Source organism: Mixophyes fleayi, chromosome 10 (assembly GCF_038048845.1).
Source record: "Mixophyes fleayi isolate aMixFle1 chromosome 10, aMixFle1.hap1, whole genome shotgun sequence".
In the NCBI taxonomy this organism is placed as follows: domain Eukaryota; kingdom Metazoa; phylum Chordata; class Amphibia; order Anura; family Limnodynastidae; genus Mixophyes; species Mixophyes fleayi.
In genome coordinates, this window is record NC_134411.1 from 7,565,959 (window position 1) to 7,587,121 (window position 21,163).

General features: G+C 41.2%; 1 protein-coding gene across 1 annotated transcript in view; it reads left to right on the forward strand.

Annotated features, from left to right (window-relative positions):
• The window catches only part of CDC42BPG (CDC42 binding protein kinase gamma), a 93,008-nt gene that overhangs the window by 22,563 nt on the left and 49,282 nt on the right, over positions 1-21,163 (forward strand). The window contains exons 2-3 of the mRNA XM_075187788.1: positions 20,536-20,627; positions 21,061-21,144. Of these exons, the coding sequence (XP_075043889.1) occupies positions 20,536-20,627; positions 21,061-21,144 (176 nt within the window). The remainder of the gene's footprint in view (positions 1-20,535; positions 20,628-21,060; positions 21,145-21,163) is intronic.

The window sequence follows — 21,163 nt, forward strand, 5'->3', positions numbered from 1 at the left end:
TAATTGTGAGCATTCTGTTAGTGTACCCATAAAGAAGGGCCCTTTCAGCAGTTCTGCTGATGTGTACCTGAACAGCCCGAGTGTAGCCGCTGATACACAAATTGAGGATGCCACTTTGGAAATAGAAGAGGATGAGGGGGAGATATATGGAGGTGACGAGGGCGCTAATGAGGATGTTGATGATTATGATGCAGACAGATACCAAATTGCCTTTCTCAATTTCTATTTATATTCTAGATTATACAACGGCTGAATAGTTTTCTATTTTATTCCTAGTGGAGAGGGGATCTGATGCAGACAGATACCAAACTGCCTTTGTCCATTTCTTTGTATATTCGAATTTCTAGTTCTACAATTTATGCAGGCTGCTTTTTTTATATTCAGCTACAAGTGGAGGGCGGGGGGGGCTTAGATAGCCACCAAAGTACCGTGGTCCATTTAATTCTACTTTCTAGCTCCACAGTCTGTGCAGGCTGCTTTTTTTATATTCAACTACAAGTGTAGGGTCTAATATACACCCAAAGATGATGGCTAAATTGCCAATTATCAAAGATGGAGGAGGTAGACAACCAGGTTTGACTGTATAATTTGCAGACAAGTGTTCGCATTAAGGACGGCCTACCAGGGATTCAACTGTTTTTTCATAATTTATTAGCTTTAGAATTACCTCACTTATCTAAGAAAACGGTGGAGCACTAAATTAGGTTATTTTAGACCCAAAAAATTGTATTTTCTTCAAAAATAGCAAAACCAAAACACGAAGATAATCCAGATCCAAAACCGAATACAAAACCAAAACACGGGGGTCAGTGACCATCTCTAAATAGAACAGATATTACATCAGTGATGGGCAACTGGTGGCCCTAGAGCTATATGTGGCCCTCAGAGCCTTCACCTTTTGGCCCCAGCTCCTTTTTGTATTACACATAGTTGGTCCTTTTCACAACTTTATACCCTTTTGGCCACAGCTGTTATGTTCTGCTTTTTGCCAAGCTAACCAACTAAGCTTATTGAAAGGTGGGGTAATAGGTGCAGTTTGGTAAGGTTGCAAAAAAAATACCCAACAACTTTGGTCTTGTACTTGCCCAGAGCAGCCAAATTCCCATCCCTTGACCTCTTCCTTGGCACAACGTAGAGCTTTATCCTTACGAGAGAGGTGTGTGATCTCTGCTTGCTTACTTAGCCAATTGACCAAGCAGTGTAATTTCATTTGCTTTATTTCACTCCCAGGTTTATTGACCTCAATAATCATTGTAGGCTGAGGTAAATATTTCTGTCGCCATAAATAGTGCTTAAAGGTTTTATAGACACAGTTTATATTTTTATACATAAAAGTATACAGCTAAATTCTTCTATTTGCTGACAAGACATTGTATTGCACGATCAGAGATGCTCACTGACCCCCGTGTTTTGGTTTTGGATCTGGATTACCATCGTGTTTTGGTTTTGCCTAACCGCCATTGCGTGTTTTGGTTTTGTTTTGCTATTTTGTTTAAAATTCAATGTTTTTGGGCATAAAATAACCAAATTTAGTGCTCCACCTGTTTTTTGGATAAGTAATGTAATTGTAAAGCTAATAAATTATCCAAAAAACAGTTTCATTCCTGGTAGGTAGGCCTTCATTAATTCTACACACAAACCAGATTGTCTTCCTCTCCATCTATGCATATTGGCAATGCAGCCATCGTCTTTGGATGTATATTACACCCTACACTTATAGTTAAATATGTAAAGAAATGGACAAAGGCAGTTTTGTTTCTGGCACTCTAGGCCCCCCTCCAATTGTAGAAAATACTCAAAAATTCAGCCGTTATAGACTGTACAATATTAATTGAAATGGACAAAGGCAGTTTGGGGTCACTGTGTCTATGACACCCTACCCTTAATGAGAAATTGCCCAAACAGCAGCCTTTCAAGACTGTACGTGATATAGAAATACCCCAAGTCCCTTTCCTCTTTAGGGGTAGACTGCACCCTACATTTAAATAGAAAGTTTTAAAAAGATGTTATCGTCGTCATCTTGAGCTTCATCCTCACCCTCATCAGTGTGTACGTCATCACAGACTATCAATTCATCGCCGCTTGAATCCGCCATTAGAGAACAGTCAATGCTTGGATGTCTTTGATGGTGAAAGCCTTCCTCGTGGAAGATGTAGTTCATTTTTATAAACATTTTCTCCACATTTTTGGGAAGTAACCTTCTACGGCGATCACTGACTAAGTTCCCTGCTGTGCTGAACACTCGTTCAGAGTACACACTGGAGGGTGGGCAGCTTAGGTATTGCAAAGCAAGTTTGTACATGGGTTTCCAAATGGCCTGCTTTTCTTCCCAGTAAGGAAAGGGACTGTCTGACATTTCCATATCAATTACCTCTTGAAAATAATCCTCCACCATCCTTTGCATGTTAATACTCGTATTGGATGGAGTTATGGGCAAGGTCACACAATTTTGGAAAAATTCTTCAAACCAGCCCAGATGTTAAACTGTTCTGGTCTGCCCCCTGCGTCTTCTCTGCTTCTTTTTGGTAAATTTAATTTTTTACGAGCAGCAGCTGCTTGAGAAACTAAAGGAGGACATGTCGTCAAGCCGAGGCCCAGTTCAGAGGACAACTTGCTGAGCAATAGCTCCTTACAAAAGTTCACATCTCGTTCATTTTGAAGCAAAGACTCAATGTAGGTCTTAAACCTTGGGTCAAGCACAGTGGCCAAAACGTTCTGATCCGAGTTCAAGATCTTAATAACTTGAGGATCATTGTGAAGCAGATTAAGTACTTGATCGACAAGGCCAACATACTTTGCTGAATTGCTTGCTTTCATCTCCTCCTTCAGTTTCTCAAGCTGCTTTTCCAATAGTTTAATTAAAGGAATAACTTGACTCAAACTAGCAGAATCTGCACTCACTTCACACGTCACAACTTCAAATGGTTTCAGCACCTTGCACAGCACTGAAAGGATTCCCCACTGTGCAAGAGTGAAATACATGCCCCCTCCTTTCCCAATGTCATGGCTTGTGCAATACGCTTGGATGGCTTTGCGCTGTTCCTCCATCCTCTGAAGCATGTACAGAGTGGAATTCCACCTAGTTACCACCTCTTGCTTAAGTTGGTGGCAGGGCAAGTTAAACTGCTCTTGGAGCTGCTGCAATCTCCTACATGCTGTGGCAGAATGCCTAAAATGGCCTGAAATTTTACGGGCCACCGAAAGCATCTCCTGCACCTCACGGTTATTTCATAGGAAGCCCTGCACCACCAAGTTGATGGTGTGAGCAAAACATGGAATGTGATGGAATTCACCTAGCTATATTGTTTGCGTTATCAGAAATGACATCCTGGGGAGAGTCCAAGTGGTATAGGCCATGTATCAATCACATCTCTTAGTTTGCGTAACAAATTGTCAGCTGTATGCCTGTTAGTGAAGCCGGTGATACAAAGAGTGGCCTGCCTGTGACAAATGTTACGTAGTGGTGTACATGCTGCTGCTGTTCCTGCTGGTGAAGGTGAATGACCAACCCAGTGGGCTGTCACAGTCATATAGTCTTTGGTTTGACCACTTCCACTTGTCCACGTATCTGTGGTTAAGTGGACAGTGGGCAGAATGGCATTTTTCAGCGCAATCTCAACATTTGTACACACTTTTTGGTATAGTTGTGGAATAGCTTTAAGGGAAAAATGGTGTTGCGATGGAATTCTGTAACGCGGACAGAAAACCACAATTAACTGTGAAAATCCAGCTGCGTTTATTGTGGATATTGGACGCAGATCTAGCACTAACATGGCAGCCATGGTGTCTGTGATTCGCTTGGCGACTGGGTGAAAAATTAGTCTAAAACACTGTGGAATATGGGAGACCCCAAAGCACTTGTAGTGCAAACAAATTGAAAAATAAGCCTCCTCTATCCTCCTGTCTTGCTGCTCTAACAATTGCAATTAGAATTTGATTTAATAATAGAATTGAATAGATTTGAAATGAAAGACTAATAGAATAAGGTGTACAATTATTGCTCTGTCCCTGCGCTAATACAGCCTCTGACCTAACCCTGCTCTCTCCCACTGTCAAATGGCGATGGATTGCTGTGGAGGCTGGTATTTATGCTTTTCAAATCTCGCGAGAACAGAGCTCAGAAATACGAATACGTCACAATGACGTTTTGCCTCGATTTCGATTCCGAATGGGCGGGAGAGTTCGGCTCGGTACTCGGTTAGATGAAATTCGGATCTCGGGGAACTGAGCCCGCCCATCTCTAACGATAATACAACATTTCTGGGTTCTTGATCTTACCTGATAAACATGTCAAGTATCCCCTTGCAATAACATTTTTGTTTTTTGACATCAGAGAATTTGTGGCTCCTTGCTTTATTGTGTAAAAAAAAAAAAAAAAAAAAAAAAAAAGGCTTTCCATGATAGATGATTATCAGAGCTGTCACCTCTCATTGCCATGTAGTCATGCCCTCTGTGTTTCTCAGGTAGCTATTCAAATCGGTCATTGTATACAGTGGCATTTTTCTTACAATTTTTCTGTTTTGATTGACATGAAGACAAAATAGATGCTCTATAAGCCTTTCTTGTACATTAAAGAAGTCAATTTATGAAATTAAATTCTGATTGCATTCATACCATTTGCTAAGAAACTTATTTCAATTCTGGTGCGATCAATTGTCTTTGGGGATTATACAAACAATTGACTGGAATCCACTTGTGTAAAATGAATGTTCTAATTGATTAGTGCCTTGTAAGAAACTGATTTGTCTTGAAAATCTAAGCACTTTCAAGACAGCACGTGGGAGACCCACATACCACTTCACAACTGTCCTGATTTTGGGGGGAGATCCCAATTTGCGCAACCTTCATGGGAGGGGAGGAGCGCAACGCTTGACTGGGAGAGATCTAAGATGCTCTCCCCATAGGAAAGAATGACTAGCGCCATCTTCAGATGGTGTTGGGGCCAATCTCTGAAAAGCTTAGTCTTTTTTGAGCTTGATAAATTCATCCAGATTGCTGTCCCCACTGAGAATAATGGGGACTGCGGTATTGTGTGGTAGTTTGCTTAATGCCGAAGATATTTCTGATATCTCCTACATTCGGCTAATGTTAGATAGCCCGATAATTAAATTTTGCCTAAACTGTACGGAAAATAGTTGCTGTATGATTTAAGGCTTCATAAATAAGCCCCTAAGTATTAAAGCAAGGTGGCTGAATACCTATTTAATTGTCTGTTTTATTTGTAATTAAGAATTATATTTTTTTTGTTTTTTTAAATATATTTGGTGTTGCAGAATATTTTGTTTTCTAAATATATCCGTTTTGATTCCATTGTGTAAGAAAATAAAGTGTGAAAAATGTAAGTACTTTGTATAGCATGTACAGTGCCTATAAAATCTATAATTGGCAGTGATATCTGAACAGAGGTGAAGATGTATTTTGCTTTACAGAGGTGGGAGTAATTTGTTGTTTTTGTGTGTGTGTGGTAGACACACCATGTAAACAAACTCATGAATGTTTTGGTGATTGGATACTGAAGTGGGAGTACAATGAACTAGTGTAGGAATATTTTTTACACACTGTTTGGTAATGTAATGTCAGCTTGAGTATACTAGTCATTTTATAGCATGCTCACATCTCATACAGTGGCAATATTACAGCATGCAAATCCTATCAAGTGTACAAGGCTTATGATTTGACAGTTGGTAAAATGTAAGCTGTTATACTGTATATTTACAGCTTGTCGACGGGGGGGGGGGGGGGGGGGGGGGAATTTCTGAAATGAAATGGAACTTGGTCTCTTCATAACTAACTTGCTCTAAACCCTTCATTTCTATGGTCTTTTAGCATTCTTGTAAACTGGAGATACCTTTTATAAACTAAACATGCTTTCTGTATGATTTCATTGAACATGAAATGCTCAGTAGGAGTATAATAAAACTCTACTTATTTACTAAAAGAGCCCGGGGGGGTATGTTGGCAAGTATAGGATGGGTTTGTTTTGTGGCACTAGACTGGCGGTTGAAAACTTCCCATCCAGCACCGCAGGCGGGTGATCTTCTCCTGAGACCCCCAACTGGCACCTGTAGGGGGTTTGATGCTAGCACTAGACTGGTAGTTGGTACTCTTCCCTGCCCCATGAAAACTGTTTTATATTATGGGCCCATTTAATAGTGCCACTTCGTCCCCAGCATTCCAGGGGTAGGGGGTGCCTGGCATGCCTCCAGGGACTGAGATTAAAGTCCCCAGACTAGTAGTAATATTTTTATGTGTTTTCTTTTCTTTAACACAGCTCTGCTCAGCTTTACTGTGTCCCTCTTTTACATGTAATGCAGGAAACGGAACAACTTCTATTTTCTATATTATTGTTTGTGAGGCATGTATGCAGTCGGCAGCTGACCGGGACTGCTGGTCCTTCTATTGCCATCTAGGAGACCTTTCTTGGGTTATCTCTAGGTAAGAGGATAGGATTTGCGTCATCATCAGGGAAGGTCCATGATGAGATATGCAGTGAAGTGGGTGGGCATGCAGGAGCATGGCCCTCTCACACAGCAGTCTGGGAGAGCTCCATGAAGTTCGGGTGTCTTCTGGGAGAGTAGAAAAGTATGGGCCTAACATAAAGTTACGCATTGTTTGGAGTTAGGGACACTCTCTGGTTCATCATATATATACAAATGTGTGTAACTAAGATTCCTGCATGTTATGTACAAACAGAATAGCAGCCTTTTTACTGGTTCATAGCAAACTGTGCTGGGAGATTTCTATGTGTGCGCGTCATTAAAATATGACAAGTTTATAAGGTTTTCCCATTTTGTTTTGTTTTTGTTTTTTGTTTCTTTACATATTTTACTGCTTTTATTGTGCCCCTCCCCCCCTCCCCCATACTATACTATCATAGCATGGAAGTTTTTAACTTCCGATTTCTGCACATTTATGGAGCATTGAATGTGGTATGTTTAACAAGACTACAAACAGCACCTCATATTATATTTGCGGCCCTATATATAGAATCATACATCCAGTCCTGACTTGAAGGATTTGCCCCAGCCGTTGACACCTTTCTTCCCCGTCTGTTGCTTATACCTCCCATGGCCGGATTAACCCAAGGTGTAACTGGGCTACAGCCCAGGGGCCTCAGGACATCCAGGGGGCCCTTGACAGTGCTCAGCGGCATTACGTTTAACCGATCTCCTCATTAAGGAGCTTACAGCACGCAGCGGAAGGACAACAGTGACAGGACAACAGAAAGCGGTAAGCGCCGCACTTGGGGTGGTGGACGGTGGGCGGCTCATGGGGGGGCGGCTCACTTGAGAAAGGAGGCCCCCTTAGCCCAGGGGCCTCCATTCCTTTAATCCGGCCCTGATACCTTCCAATATTCCAATTCACCACAAGTCTAGGATGTTTTAGGGGAGGGGTTTGGGGGCAGCCTAGTGCTTCTGAAGCATGATCATTTCCACAAAGTGGCATTGCTACATCCCCTTGTCCCCTATTCCAGAGGAGACCAATGTTGGGAGGTATGCAGAACTGTTTTAGAACATACATTTTCTATGGTGTTTAAAGCCTAGGCTTCAGCATTTTGTTTTGTGAATTTTTTTCACATATGGTGTGACTGCATGAACCTCCTATGCCATCCTGTTGTGGTGCTGGGGACCGGCAGGGCTTGCTTGCCTTGTCACTGTCCCCTCTCTTTATCCCAAATGCGCCCCTCTAAATGCAGTAGGAGGAGCTTTGCTGCCACCGCTAGGCTCCTTCAACGGCACCTAGAGCTGCAGGCTAATTGGGCATAGCATACTAGATGCTGGGTCCCACCCTCAGAACAGCCAGAAAACTGATTAGATGGGTCTAATCTGTAGGTCACAGGAATTACAGCAGGTAAGTAGGTGTCAAAGCAAGATGATTAATCAATGATGTTTATTAGCTCAAGAAGTCCTTATAAGGACAGATAAGCACTAATTGGTAGGACCAGTGATCTCCAGAAGCTCAGATGGTATAATACAAAACATGGTCAAACAAGGCTCCTTTTATACAGTTTCTGACACATATTGGCGATTAACACGATTTTAAACTTGCCAAAATTGACATCAATCTGTGATTTCCCAAATCACTTTCTGTTTCATTATTTAGACAAGTTCTAAGACACAGGATGAAAAACTACACAGGCTAGAAAGGTAACGACTCCCTGCTGTACATTCAGACTAAAAACATATGTTGGCCACTCTAAGATGAATTCCTCCAACATGGCAGATTACCTCATAAAATCAATACATGAACAATATGAAAATATTTTACTCCCAGTGCCGGGACTTGGCCCTTTCTGGCACTGGGCACCGGTTAGTAATCGGCGCCACAGCACCCAATACATTAAATATATACATTTAAATTAATAAACATACCCTTTAATACATCTTTAATCCATTAGGGCTGGGATTTAACCCATACGGCACCTTAACATCCGGTATTAACTCATTCAATGCTGCAGCAATCATCTTGACCATGTGGGAGGTGAGGGGGACACGGCCACATATGGCTTTTGTAATCATAAATGGATTAGGTTAAAATGACAGGTAGTATACAAGTTGATCCACTATGAAAGTATGTGTGTATATATATATATGTATATATATGTATATATATGTATATATGTGTGTCTATATATATATATATATATATATATATATATATATATATATATATATATATATATATATATATATATATATATATATATTCCTCATACTTATCCCATACTTACCAACTTTCTGTTGGTGAAATCCGGGAGCCTGCAGAGGAGGTGGGCGTAACGGGGGGGCGGGGCTCCAAGTGGCGTCATTTTGGACCTGCCCCCATGACGTGATGACGCAAAATGCGTCATTTGACAGCGGGGGGCGGGGCCAAACGCCGCGATTCACCGGGAATCGCGGCGTTTGGGACTTAATTCTGCCCACTTCACTAGGAAGTGGGCAGAATTATCCAGATGCGGGGGATTGCCACACTCGCCCGGGAGACTCTCGCAAAATGCGGGAGTCTCCCGGATATTTCGGGAGAGTTGGCAAGTCTGACTTATCCACCCTCCCAGTATGTCCGTATGTCCGCACTTTCATGCTTGCTATTCATCTCCCCTCCTGGATCTCCCAGAAATGCACATAAATAAGCATTTCTCCTCATTCCTTGACAGAGTTGTAACTGGGAGAAGGGCAACAGGGAGTCGTCCTGATCTAGTGTAATCCTTCACCTCTCTCCCAATTCCCCCAAATCCAAAAGCATGACAGTATCTAACTCTCCACCAGGTTTTCTCTTTCTTAAGCTGCCTCCGTTGAGTATCAGGCTTAGGCTGGAGGTATCCTTGTGATTGGTAGAGGGATTCCCTTTGCTGGAAGTAAGCATGAAGTACTGTGTAACCAGAGCAGGCCTGACAGCTTTCATATGTCCCTGCCTTATATAGGCGGTTTAATGTTGAGTCAGAATGCTGAGGAGTTTGCTGAAAGGCAGAGCATGAAATCGGAAGTAAGAACATATTTCTGAAAAGGGGAGTTAATATATGTAAGGGATATATCAATTGGCCCAGACAACTGACTTTAATATTTGTATGATACAACACCTTTAATAGGCCTTCACTTTTAAACCTTGGGTCTTGGCTAAACCATAATATGATAGAATTACCAACTTAAAGCTGAAATGTTGTCCATAAAATAGTGACACTTCCCCAGAGAGGAAAAAAGCTCTACTAACAACATTTTATAGTTTATGGAGTTTGCAATTTATCAGGAATTACAAAATGATCACAGTCTATTTTTAATCAAGTTTATTTCAATTATTAGAGTTCTATGTTCTGTCCAGAATTCTCCTTGTGTTGCACCAAATGTCAGTGCATCTGTTACTTGCACAGATTTTAGGGGCAATCCAGGGAAATTGCCTGTCTGTGCATACATTTGATTTTGGGATATCTTCACATTGGCTTTTTTATTTATGGAGAGATAAAGGTAATAAAGTTAAGATGTATAGACCTATCAAAGCAAATTCAAATGTGATCATTAGAACAGTCAATCAAACAGACATATTGTCTAACTCTTGTTATAAAAGAATCAATAATTAATATGCTGAGGAAAATCTTATGTATGAGAGATGACTTTTAACTTGGAATATTCATTCAGTTTGAAACGCCAGCAGAAATACTTGCCTCTGCATTGTGCCGAGTCATAACACCACTCAAACTAAGGTATTATGAACCATCTATTGACCATAGTTGCCTACTCCTCAATTTCTAGGGGTTCTTCCGAACACCCAGGATAGTAGTGCACCATCTGCATCCCACTCACTTTGCTAATGAGGTGGGTGGGGACAGGACTAGAAGACACAATTCACGACAAGGAGTAGGGGGAGTGATGGTGTGACACCCAGCACCAGTATGTCTTGTAGGGGAGATCCAAAATGTTGGCAAGTATGCTGCTGATGAAGTACAGATGTGTCAGAATTAAATTGACAGCTGGCTCGTCATGATATGACCGGATCATGGCATTACTGAGTTAGTTTGATACTATAACACTACTGCGTAATCACTGTTCTGCTTCTGAACGTAGTACCAGTACAGGCTGCTTTGTGGAATCTTAATGCATAATGCGAAAGTCATTCATACTAAAATCCCCTGTCATAATGTGGAACCAACCCAGTCAACGTGTGGTGGAATTCCCAAGAGGTATCTGGCTGGCAAAAAATGAGTGCTCCACTCCCTGGGCGGGGCAAGCCAGCTGAATAGCACATGGGCTATCCTGACTCCCTGCTCCCTTTGACTGTTGCTGCATCCAGGACCTGTGTATGAGAAGATGGCAAGTATCATGATCATCGTCACCATTTATTTATATAGCGCCACTGATTCCGCAGCGCTGTACATAGAACTCGCTCACATCAGTCCCTGCCCCATTGGGGCTTACAGTCTAAATTCCCTAACACACACACACACACACACACACGCGTCAATTTGTTAGCAGCCAAATAACCTACTAGTATGTTTTTATGGGGTGTGGGAGGAAACCGGAGCACCCAGAGGAAACCCACGCAAACATGGGGAGAACATACAAACTCCTCACAGATAAGGCCATGGTCGGGAATTGAACTCATGACCCCAGTGCTGTAAGGCAGAAGTGCTGACCACTAAAGCTGGGTACACACTACAGAATTTTCCACCAACTTTTTATACGGAGCGATTTTACATGCGATCGATGTTCCGATCGCTCGGTCCATGGACTGCATACACACTAGCCTTGTTTAGGACGTTAAAGGGAAGAGGGGACGTCCCTTTATCGACTTTTTACAGCCATGTTGTCGTGAGCAATGACTGTAATTTCGTACTCACTGTTGTGGATCGGTCGGAAGTTTATACACACTACACAGTGGAAACGAGATTGGAACGAAAATATTAAACGGTACGACCAACCAAATGAGGCGACAATCGTCCATTTGGGCAGACTTTCGACCATCGTGTCACTGCACACACTGACCCGACTTTTGAACGAGCGGTCGTATGTCGGCTGATTTGGCCCATTATTGGATGAAAACTGTGTAGTGTGTACCTAGCTTAAGACACCGTGCTGCCCAATATTATCTACTACATTGCTTTCAACAATGGAACAATGTTGTGTCAATTCTGAAGTGTGTACGTACTCGCGACTGTCTGTCCTACAATTCTGCTGATAGTTCCTCCAAGACAAAGCTGTCTTAACGTATGAGCCCACTGGGCAGTTGCCCAATAACCCCATGAGCAAAGGGGCCCCATAGGCTTGCCGACTTTTCAGTATATTATTCTGGGAGATTTATTCGGAACCTTCAAACCCTCTAAATGTTTAGGTGGACTAAATACCTGAGTATCAGTTGTTATCTGTGCATGCGATCTTATGTTGCGAATACATTTCTTGACCTTGACTAAAATAACGTACACGTACTAATTGTACATGAATGGGTGAGTTGTTGTGTAGGTAGGGCCCCAGTGCACTGCTTTGCCTGGGAGCCTATAATGCTCTGGTGTGCATATTTAATTCTATGATGATTGCTCGTCTCGTATGTGCGGTGTAAAACGTAAAGCACATGGAAATAGTGTTCTTTTCAGATCACCCTTGACGCCATGGCGATAAGCAAAAAAAAAAAGCACAAGGTTGTCGTTTATTTGAACAGGTCATTATAGAACAATAAATCATACCTAGTGTACAGTTGTGCACGGAGTTGACGAACGTACACTATACACAAAGCAGAACAAAGCATTGAATGGTCGAAGATGGTATTTCCTGTTCCTGGATGTTTGTGCGTGTTGTGTACGCTAAGGTTCAGACCTTTATTTAAATGATATTTGCATATTGGTGCAAGGACAGCAAATATCTGTCCAGGTTTGTACGGAGCCATGATCGTATGAGCAGATGGTTATGACAGACAAAACTCAGAGATTGGACAGTAAATCGTCTAAGTGTGTACGCATGAATCTACAGGCTGTTAGGGACTTTGTCGTTGGTAAATCGTTACAGATAACGCATCGGGATAAAATTTCTGTAGTCTGTACCCAGCTTTACAGTATGATATGTTCTATTAAGTAAAGATCAAGAAATATTGCATGACCTATATTGTTACAATAAATACTTTGCTTAACTCAAACACAGAGGCTGGACATATCAAATGCAGAGAGCGTATCTCATGGCTATCCTTGGGTAACTAGATATGCCAACACCCTTAGGAAAATAATTGACCACCTGGAAGCACTTTTTATTTATTTTAATTTTTGTATTGTTTTTTTATATAATTTATTAATTTAATAAACTTTACTAGCTTCTTATTTATAAATGTTGAAGTAGCAGAGAGCTGGTAATGAATCACCAATTGCAAAGTGATCAGTGTAAGGGACATTTGTATGTCCTTGGTTCCTCCCATGAAGTAGTGGCATCTCAATGCTCCTAATGAAAGCCCTGCAATAGAGCAGTCAGACTTATATACTTACTGTCCTGCACCTGCTCTTCATCGGTGCTGTCTGTTTCCTATTCTGTTTGACCCGCTGTTCCCTTGGCTGTATTACTAATTATTTATCTTTGCACACTGGCAACTACCCGGAAGCTGTCATCAGTTCTGGTTTAGCTCCATATAATGATGCATTAGATTGATCTGAAGTAGTGCCAGGGCTTTGCAAAGCATCGGGGACACCTGTATATGTATCAACACAATCTCTGGCCAGTGTGATATATGATCAGTGTCTTTTGTTTTCAAAATATTGTTTCATTTGATCTCTGATCTCTTTCTGTGTTAAGACATCTGTCACAAGAGGTGAATTTAATCTCCATATCCATTCTGACTTGATAAAGATTGATGTGTTAACCGAGAGAGACCAGTATATGTCCCGATGCAGTGTTTACCAACTCTTTTGAAGTTCTAATTGGGAGTTGATGGTGATTTATGACGTCTAACCTAGTATATTCCGTAATCCCCTTCTGAGGGAGGAAACTGCCTTCATCGGTTCTGTTCAGAGTGTAATTCTTTAAGGGGCACATTTATCATTATTCACATAAAGTGAAAAGTAGTTTTCAATCCTTATCGCAATGATAAGGATTGAACTACTTCTCACATTTATGTACAGCCCTGCACAGAAACAGCAGCTCCGAAAAACTGCTGTTTCAGTGATAAAAAAAAACATACTTACCCCCCTCTTCGGAAGCGCTGTCTCCGGGTCTTCTCCTCATTCTTCAAGTGCGCATGTCCAGTACACAGATCCCCTCTCTGTCTCTGCAACTATCGTTGCAGAGAGAGAGCTGTGAGTGACAGGGAGGGATCATGTGATTCCTCCACACATGCGCTGTCCAGCTCTGCTCTTCGGAGCAGAGCTGACAGCATTAGATTTCCTCATGTACGCCAGCTGCAGCTGGTACATTAACATGACAAGTTCCCGAAAAAAATGTTTTTTCGGGACTTGTTAGATTGCGGCCAGGAGCAGTCACCATTCTGTTGAATGGTGACTGTTAGAAAAAACGAACTGCAGCGAAAATTAGTGGTTTTGAAGATTGAACAGTCGAACGGAGCTGTCTTAAATATCAATTGCAGACTTCCTTCACCTATTTTCACGGTAAGTGCACGATAGGGGCACATTTAACAAATGACGGTATTGCACTAAGTGTTTTCCAAGGTCTGAAGAGAGAAGTGTGGGAGATATTTGAGGCACCGTTTGAGGAATCTAATTTGGGCTCTAGAATAGTGATGAGCAAGAGTTGGCCCTAGGGCTCATGCGTTCCTCTGTGCCTTCACCTGTGGCCCCCAGCTCATTCCTGCTTTATGCATCGACCCCCAGCTCTTATTCTTTGTTTTATGCCCGGCTGGGTTTCACCTGCGTCACAAGCTATTATTAAGAAGACAGAGAATAAGACTGAGCTTGATCTTATTCTTGGCCTGAAGCATCCAACTTTCACATCACATAACCTCCTCCACGCAATATAGGGAGGTCACACGGTGCATCAGAGAAAGCGGAACATACAGTCTGTACCACATTATTTCCCTGCTTTCTCTGCGGAGAAAGAGCTGCTTCACTCCTGTTTACTTCACTAAATTTGGGTAAATTCCCTGGGTTGGACTTGCGGTCTTCATTACAGTTGCATTACGAAGTTATATTCTGTTAAAATGCTATTGAGGCTTCTAGTCCATTTTCTTGGCTATGTTGCCTCCTGAGCTGTAACTAGAAATTTTAGCACCTGGGGCAAGAAAGAAATGTGACACCCCATTGTCCTCACCTTTTAACCAAATTGACCGAATATATTTCCCTGCACACCCGTGCCAGCTTTGCACCCTGGGCGGTTGCCCCTCTCGCACAGCTCAAGTTACGGCTATGGTTGAATCATCCAGTGTGCAGAAGAACAACAGAAGGGAAATAAGTGCTAATTCATGATCCAAACAAAATTGTTGTCCATTTAGAAGGGTAAAGCAATATGGACGGCAAGGAGGAGGATAGGTGGTATTTGTTTTAGCAATGAGAATAAAGTACCCTTTTTTTTTTTTGGATCATTTTTACAAACTAAGTGACTGCTTATTTTGTTTTGTTTTATAGACCCTATCAGCTGTATTTATCACATCTATTGTTTGATACTTTGTTTTGTTTTTTTTGTTTTTTGTCCCAAGAAGGAGACAATAGGATTTATGGAACATGGCAGCATATATTATAATCGCCTTACACTGTCCTCTCGAGTTGGTAGGCGAGGGTTACATAGGTGTTGCAGAAAAGTGTCAGGCTAAATACCCTTCTCTCTGGATGACTTTGTATGATACTTGCTGACTCTCCCTGTATGTCTGGGAGACTCCCAAGTTCCTGATTAGTCTCCTGGGAGAGCAGGCGATTCTCTCTCATCGTGCGAGATGGAGAATTTGAGAACATGTTTTGCAGGGGAATCACATCATTTTAGCCCTGTTGTGGAATGACACAATTGTGTAGATTCGCCGCAGGGGGTGGGGACAAAATGACACGGTTTTGTGGTACCCTGCCCCCATCCACATTACCATTACACCTCCCCTCCGGGATCTCAGAGGGGAGAACTAAAAAGTTGAAGAGTGTGCTTTATACCATGGACCAGCTGTCTAGTTGTGTGCCCTCTACTGGTTGGGGGTATCCCCAAAACTTGATCCCAATCTGATAATCTTATTATTTGGGAGATGAATTCCTGTTAGGAATGTTGACAAATGTAAAACGTGTATAGCTATCTCACTATGCACGAAGATACTTAGGTGGGAGGTACGGTATACTTCCAATCAAATCCCAATAAGCCCTTAACTGTGTTTTTTGTTTTGTTTTATTTTTTTGCTTGTAATGTGCAATCTGTATAAGTATGCACAAATAACAACAAAGAAAAATTGTATCCTAACAGCTGAAATATAGTAGACCTCCCTCACACATTTTACAAGCATGCCTTTTCTAGCTATAACTGCTAATGAGCAGTTTTTGGCCCTTTTAATGGTGGCTAAGTGGTTAGCACTTCTGCCTCACAGCACTGGAGTCGTGAGGTAAATTCCCAACCATGGCCTTATCTGTGAGGAGTTTGTATGTTCTCCCCGTGTTTGCGTGGGTTTCCTCCGGGTGCTTTGGTTTCCTCCCACACTTCAAAAAAAACATACTAGTAGGTTAATTTGCTGCTATCAAAATTGACCCTAGTCTCTCTCTATTTGTCTGTCTGTGTGTATGTTAGGGAATTAAGACTAATACAAAAGTGGAAGCTGCTCAAATCAATTTATAGGCCATAACAGGTGCTTGAAAGGGTGGGGTTATCCTGCAAGGAAACTACACATCACATATAAAAAGCACAAATTGTTGCACCTACCCTAAGGTCCGTTCGTAAAAAATGAATCCCATCTAAGCACAGTTACAGACTGCATGTACAACATCACTAGTATGATCACATAATCAATCAATAAAGAAAATAAAGTCCTCCCTAAAGTGTAAATTCATGCAGATTATGAATGAGGAAAAACTGTCCTAAGTAGATGTCAGATTTCTGTACCCTAATACAAAGCCATATCAAATGCAGATAAAAGGAAAAGACAATCCTGAGCTGTTATTGACAGATGCAGATCAATTTTTGTACACATGTTGTTGGGAAGTTGTTCCTGCTGAATTAGCTAGGTTATTCAAGTTCAAATGATGCATCATCGCAGTTGCGTTAGACATATGTAAAATAAAGGTTTTGGTACACTGCACAAGTTGGTGGTGGCAGTAAGTGTCCTAGGGGTGAATCTGTTGTCAAGCAGACTGATTTGCCACTCGTTGAGACCAAGGTGCATCTTCATCTCTGCATACAGCGTACGTATGCATACCATACTTGCCTACTCTCCCGGAATTCCCGGGAGGCTCCCGAATTTCGGGGAGTCCTCCCGGAAGAGTAGGCAAACCTCCCGGATTCGCCAAAATTGACGGCATTGAATGGTGGGGGTGGGGCTTAATCACATCATTAAGCCCCGCCCTGCTATTCAATGCCATGAATTTCGGCATTTTATAGTGGGGGCGGGGATATGGTAACGGGACAACGACAACACACCCCCTCCTACCCCCTGTCGCATGACTTCTCCCCCAATCTCCCGGGGGAGAAGTTTTGAAAGTTGGCATGTATGATGCATACACTTGAATGCAACTTTTTCAATTGCAAGTTATGCTTGTGCTCCACTCTGAATTGGGCCTACAGCCCTGAACGGTTGTTCACACTTTCAAATCATTGTAAAGTGTATAAGGAACTGGCAGCCTTATATTGCTGATAAATCTCCAGGTGTCTGGATGCGAAGCAGAACAAACAGCTCAGCAGTGGAAAAACTTAGGCAGATGCAAACTAGCTCCATATGCTCTGTATCTCATAATAAGGAGTACATATGTGCTGTTATACACACTTGCCAACCTTATGTTGGCGGGTCTGGGAGATCCTGGAGGGCAGGAGGGGTGTATGAGAGGAGGGGGCGTGACTTCACGACTAACACCATTTGGCCCCGCCCCCGGTGACGTAATACGTAATGGCTATTTTGGGTCTTTTTACAGTGTAAAAAGACCCCAAACAAGCATTACATCACTGGGGGCGGGGCCAAAATGACACGATTCGCAAAGCGCCGCCCCCTCTGCCCATACATTCCAGCTCTAATTTTATTGAAGTGGGCAGATGGGCCAGATGTGGGAGAATCGCCAGCTCTCCCGGGAGTCCGTGAGACCGACCCGCATTTCAGTAGTCTCGCGGACATTCCGGGAGAGTTGGTAAGTATGCTGTGTTACATGTTTAGTAGTAGACTCGGCCTCACTGCTATATTTCATAGATGAGATAGATATATATATATATATATATATATATATATATATATATATATATATATATATATATATATATATATATATATATATATATATATATATATATATATATATATATATATAGTGTGTGTGTATAATTTTTTGTTTGTGCAGGAACCCTAGCAATGAAAAGTGTTAAACCACCTGAGCTGAGATAGAGGTTTGTAACTGAATTCACAAGTGTGGCCTAAATGGTTGTCAAAAAATTATCTAAGTCTTACATTCCCGACATGCTTAACATTCATTTGTGACTGTCTGTACACCTATATGTAGAAATAGATACTGTTTTTTGTACATATTGATCAGTGTGGTGTTTACTGCGGTTTATTTTGCAATGTCCAACTTTTGCACATAGCTGCATACATTATTGATGATTAATACTGTATGCCAGTTCACTAATCTCTGCTTGTTTTTTGTTTTTTTCTCCTATCGGCATATATTTTACCGTTCTAAATCAGCCTTAAAAATCTGTTTAAAAAGATATATTCACCAATAATATTGTTTAGATTTTCCCAAAAAAACAGATGTTCCCACTTTCTAAAAACATTTTCAAAGTTTTGGCCGCGTTGTAAAAACTGCGTTAAACCTTAATGAACAGTTTATTCATTAGCAAACAAAAAAAACTTCCATGTCTAATGTCACTGATTTAGAATTTACTCCAGGTGAGTTAATGTTGTGCAAATGTTTGGCCTCAATGCATGCCAAAATATTCTTGTCTGTTGGTTGCCTGCCATTACTTACCTGTCCCATGTGAACTCTGTAGAAATTAGGTATATGTGTGCATCTTTGAACTATTCGTGATAACATACAACAATACATGCTTGTCTGCTATCAGGATTACATTGAATTGTAATGGTTGTGGGTTATTTCGGAAGCATATTGCCTTTTTTTTTTTTTTAAACTGGTTCTAAAAATTGCAAGTCTGCATGCCCTTGTATACCCTTCAGATCTCTTCTGGATGCCATGGTTTACAATAAGATTTCAGTACATCAGGAGATAGAAGAGAACGTTATTATTAGAGCCTTTTATCTGGCTGATATGGGATCTTCCTCGATTTGAACAGAGTGCAGTGTTTACAGCGGGTGAACAACATTTGCATTAATTTCCGTTCGTCTTTACACTGATGGACCTGCAAAGCTAATTTGTAATGTCTTCTACCCTTTTACTGGTCTTTAAAACACAATGAATTAAAAGTAGGAATTTGTGAAGGTGTGTGTGTGTGTGTGTAAAGATGTCCAACACTCTGTACTAAGCCAACATGCAGTTACAAGTACTGTACTATCGTGCTGCAGTACCTAGAAAAATGCATATTCTTGCTCCAAGATACTGTTGCTATGCAAAATAACAGTCTGCTATTCAATGCAGATATTAACACACGATAGGACATGTTGTTCCAAGGCCTCTGGGTACAATAACTAATCTATCTTGCATGAGGTCACCCAGTGGTTTCAATACAAATGACAGCAACAGACACTTATGGCACATGTATTAAGCTCTTTAGTTATTATGAACTATGCAAGAGATAGTTGGTACACATTTACAGTTACAAATAGGAAGTTATATTGCGAGTTTTAGAACATGTCTACCAGATAGCCAAATGTAATAGATTTGATCTGTTTCTATTTTCCTGGGAGATTCACCTTTATTGCATTATATGTGGTAGTTTTTTTTATATCCCCAATTAACCAATGGAACAATATCATATATCTGTTTTGTTCTGTATGTAAACTTGCCTAGTAGTTTTCACTATGGTTTACTGTTAATTGCATACTTGCCTACTCTCCCGGAATTCCCGTGAGGCTCCGAATTTCGGGGAGTCCTCCCGGAAGAGTAGGCAAACCTCCCAGTTTCGCCGAAATTCACAGCATTGAATGGAGTGAGGCTTATTCGCGTCTTTAAGCCCTGTTCCCGCTAAATTAAATGCCGTGAATTTCGGCATTTAATAGTGGGGGCGGGGCTATGGTGACACAATGACGTTGTCACGCCCCCTCCTACTCCCTGTCACATGACTTCTCCCCCGGGAAATCGGAGGAGAAGCTTTGCAAGTTGGCATGTATGATGCATACACTTGAATGCAACTTTTTCAATTGCAAGTTACACTTGCGCTCCATTCTGAATCGGGCCTACAGCCCTGAACGGTTATTCACACTTACAAATCATCCTGAAGTGTATAAGGAACTGGCAGCCTTACATTGCCTCCTATAAATCTCCAGGTGTCAAGATGCGAAGCAGAACAAATAGCTCAGTTTTGAAAGTTGGCATGTATGGTGTAATACAGTGATAGACAACAAAATTCGTGCCCTTATCTGTGGCCCCTAGCTCCGTCCTGCTTTACTGTCAGATTTATGTTCTAGCTTGTATTGTTTATTATGCCTGATTTATATATTGTTACAGGTAGTCGTGTTTTTTTTTTCTTCTATTTTTGTTTAACTTAATATTGAGACTAAGGTTAAGGACACCAATGTGGCTCCTGAGTGTATTAGGAATGCCTGTCACTGGTGTAATAGAATTGTGTTACCATGTTATGGTGCGATGGTGTATGTTTGTACAAGGTGTAATAGATCTGTTTTTTTTTTTTTTTGTTGTTTTTTTACCAAGGTCTAGAACCCTGTTTCACGGTAGTAAGGTTATGGTGGTAATTTCGAAGTACAAAGGGACGTGGAACTGCTTCTGTTAGAAAATACAAAGGGTAATAAAATAATGACTTCTTTTATCTTTTCTCACATTAGCTGAACCAGTTACCTCTAAAATCAAACAGATGAGGCTCAGAAGAGAAGATTTTGAGATTTTAAAAGTAATCGGGAGAGGAGCATTTGGGGAGGTAAGTTCAGCATCCAGCCATTGTAAACTAGCTACCATAGAAAAGTATCGGTTGCTTGCTATGTTTTTCCTGGAACATATTACACTGGAATAAGCATAAAACTCTCATATTTAGTGGATTTGGAATATGCCATTATCATGCAAAATGATTTGCTTCTATCTGCCTGTACATAGACGTTTGCATTACATTAATGATATTGTTTTAAAAATGCAATCCGAAAACATTATCCGGCAGATACCGTAGAAGTACCATGTTTTTGCTGTTAATGAATCATTGGAGGTGATTAGCAAATAAAATGTTGCTTTGGATTTTTTAATATAATTTTGATCAAGCTGCCTTGTCTTGGAATGATGCGTTATTTAACTGTCAAGTGAATTTTACCCTTTTATCTCTCCAATATTTTCAACTCCTCTCCCGTTGTCTGTCTTACAAGGTAGCTGTGGTGAAAATGAAAGGTAGTGGTAAGATCTTCGCCATGAAAATCCTACACAAATGGGAGATGCTGAAACGAGCCGAGGTAATTGTGACCTACCGGA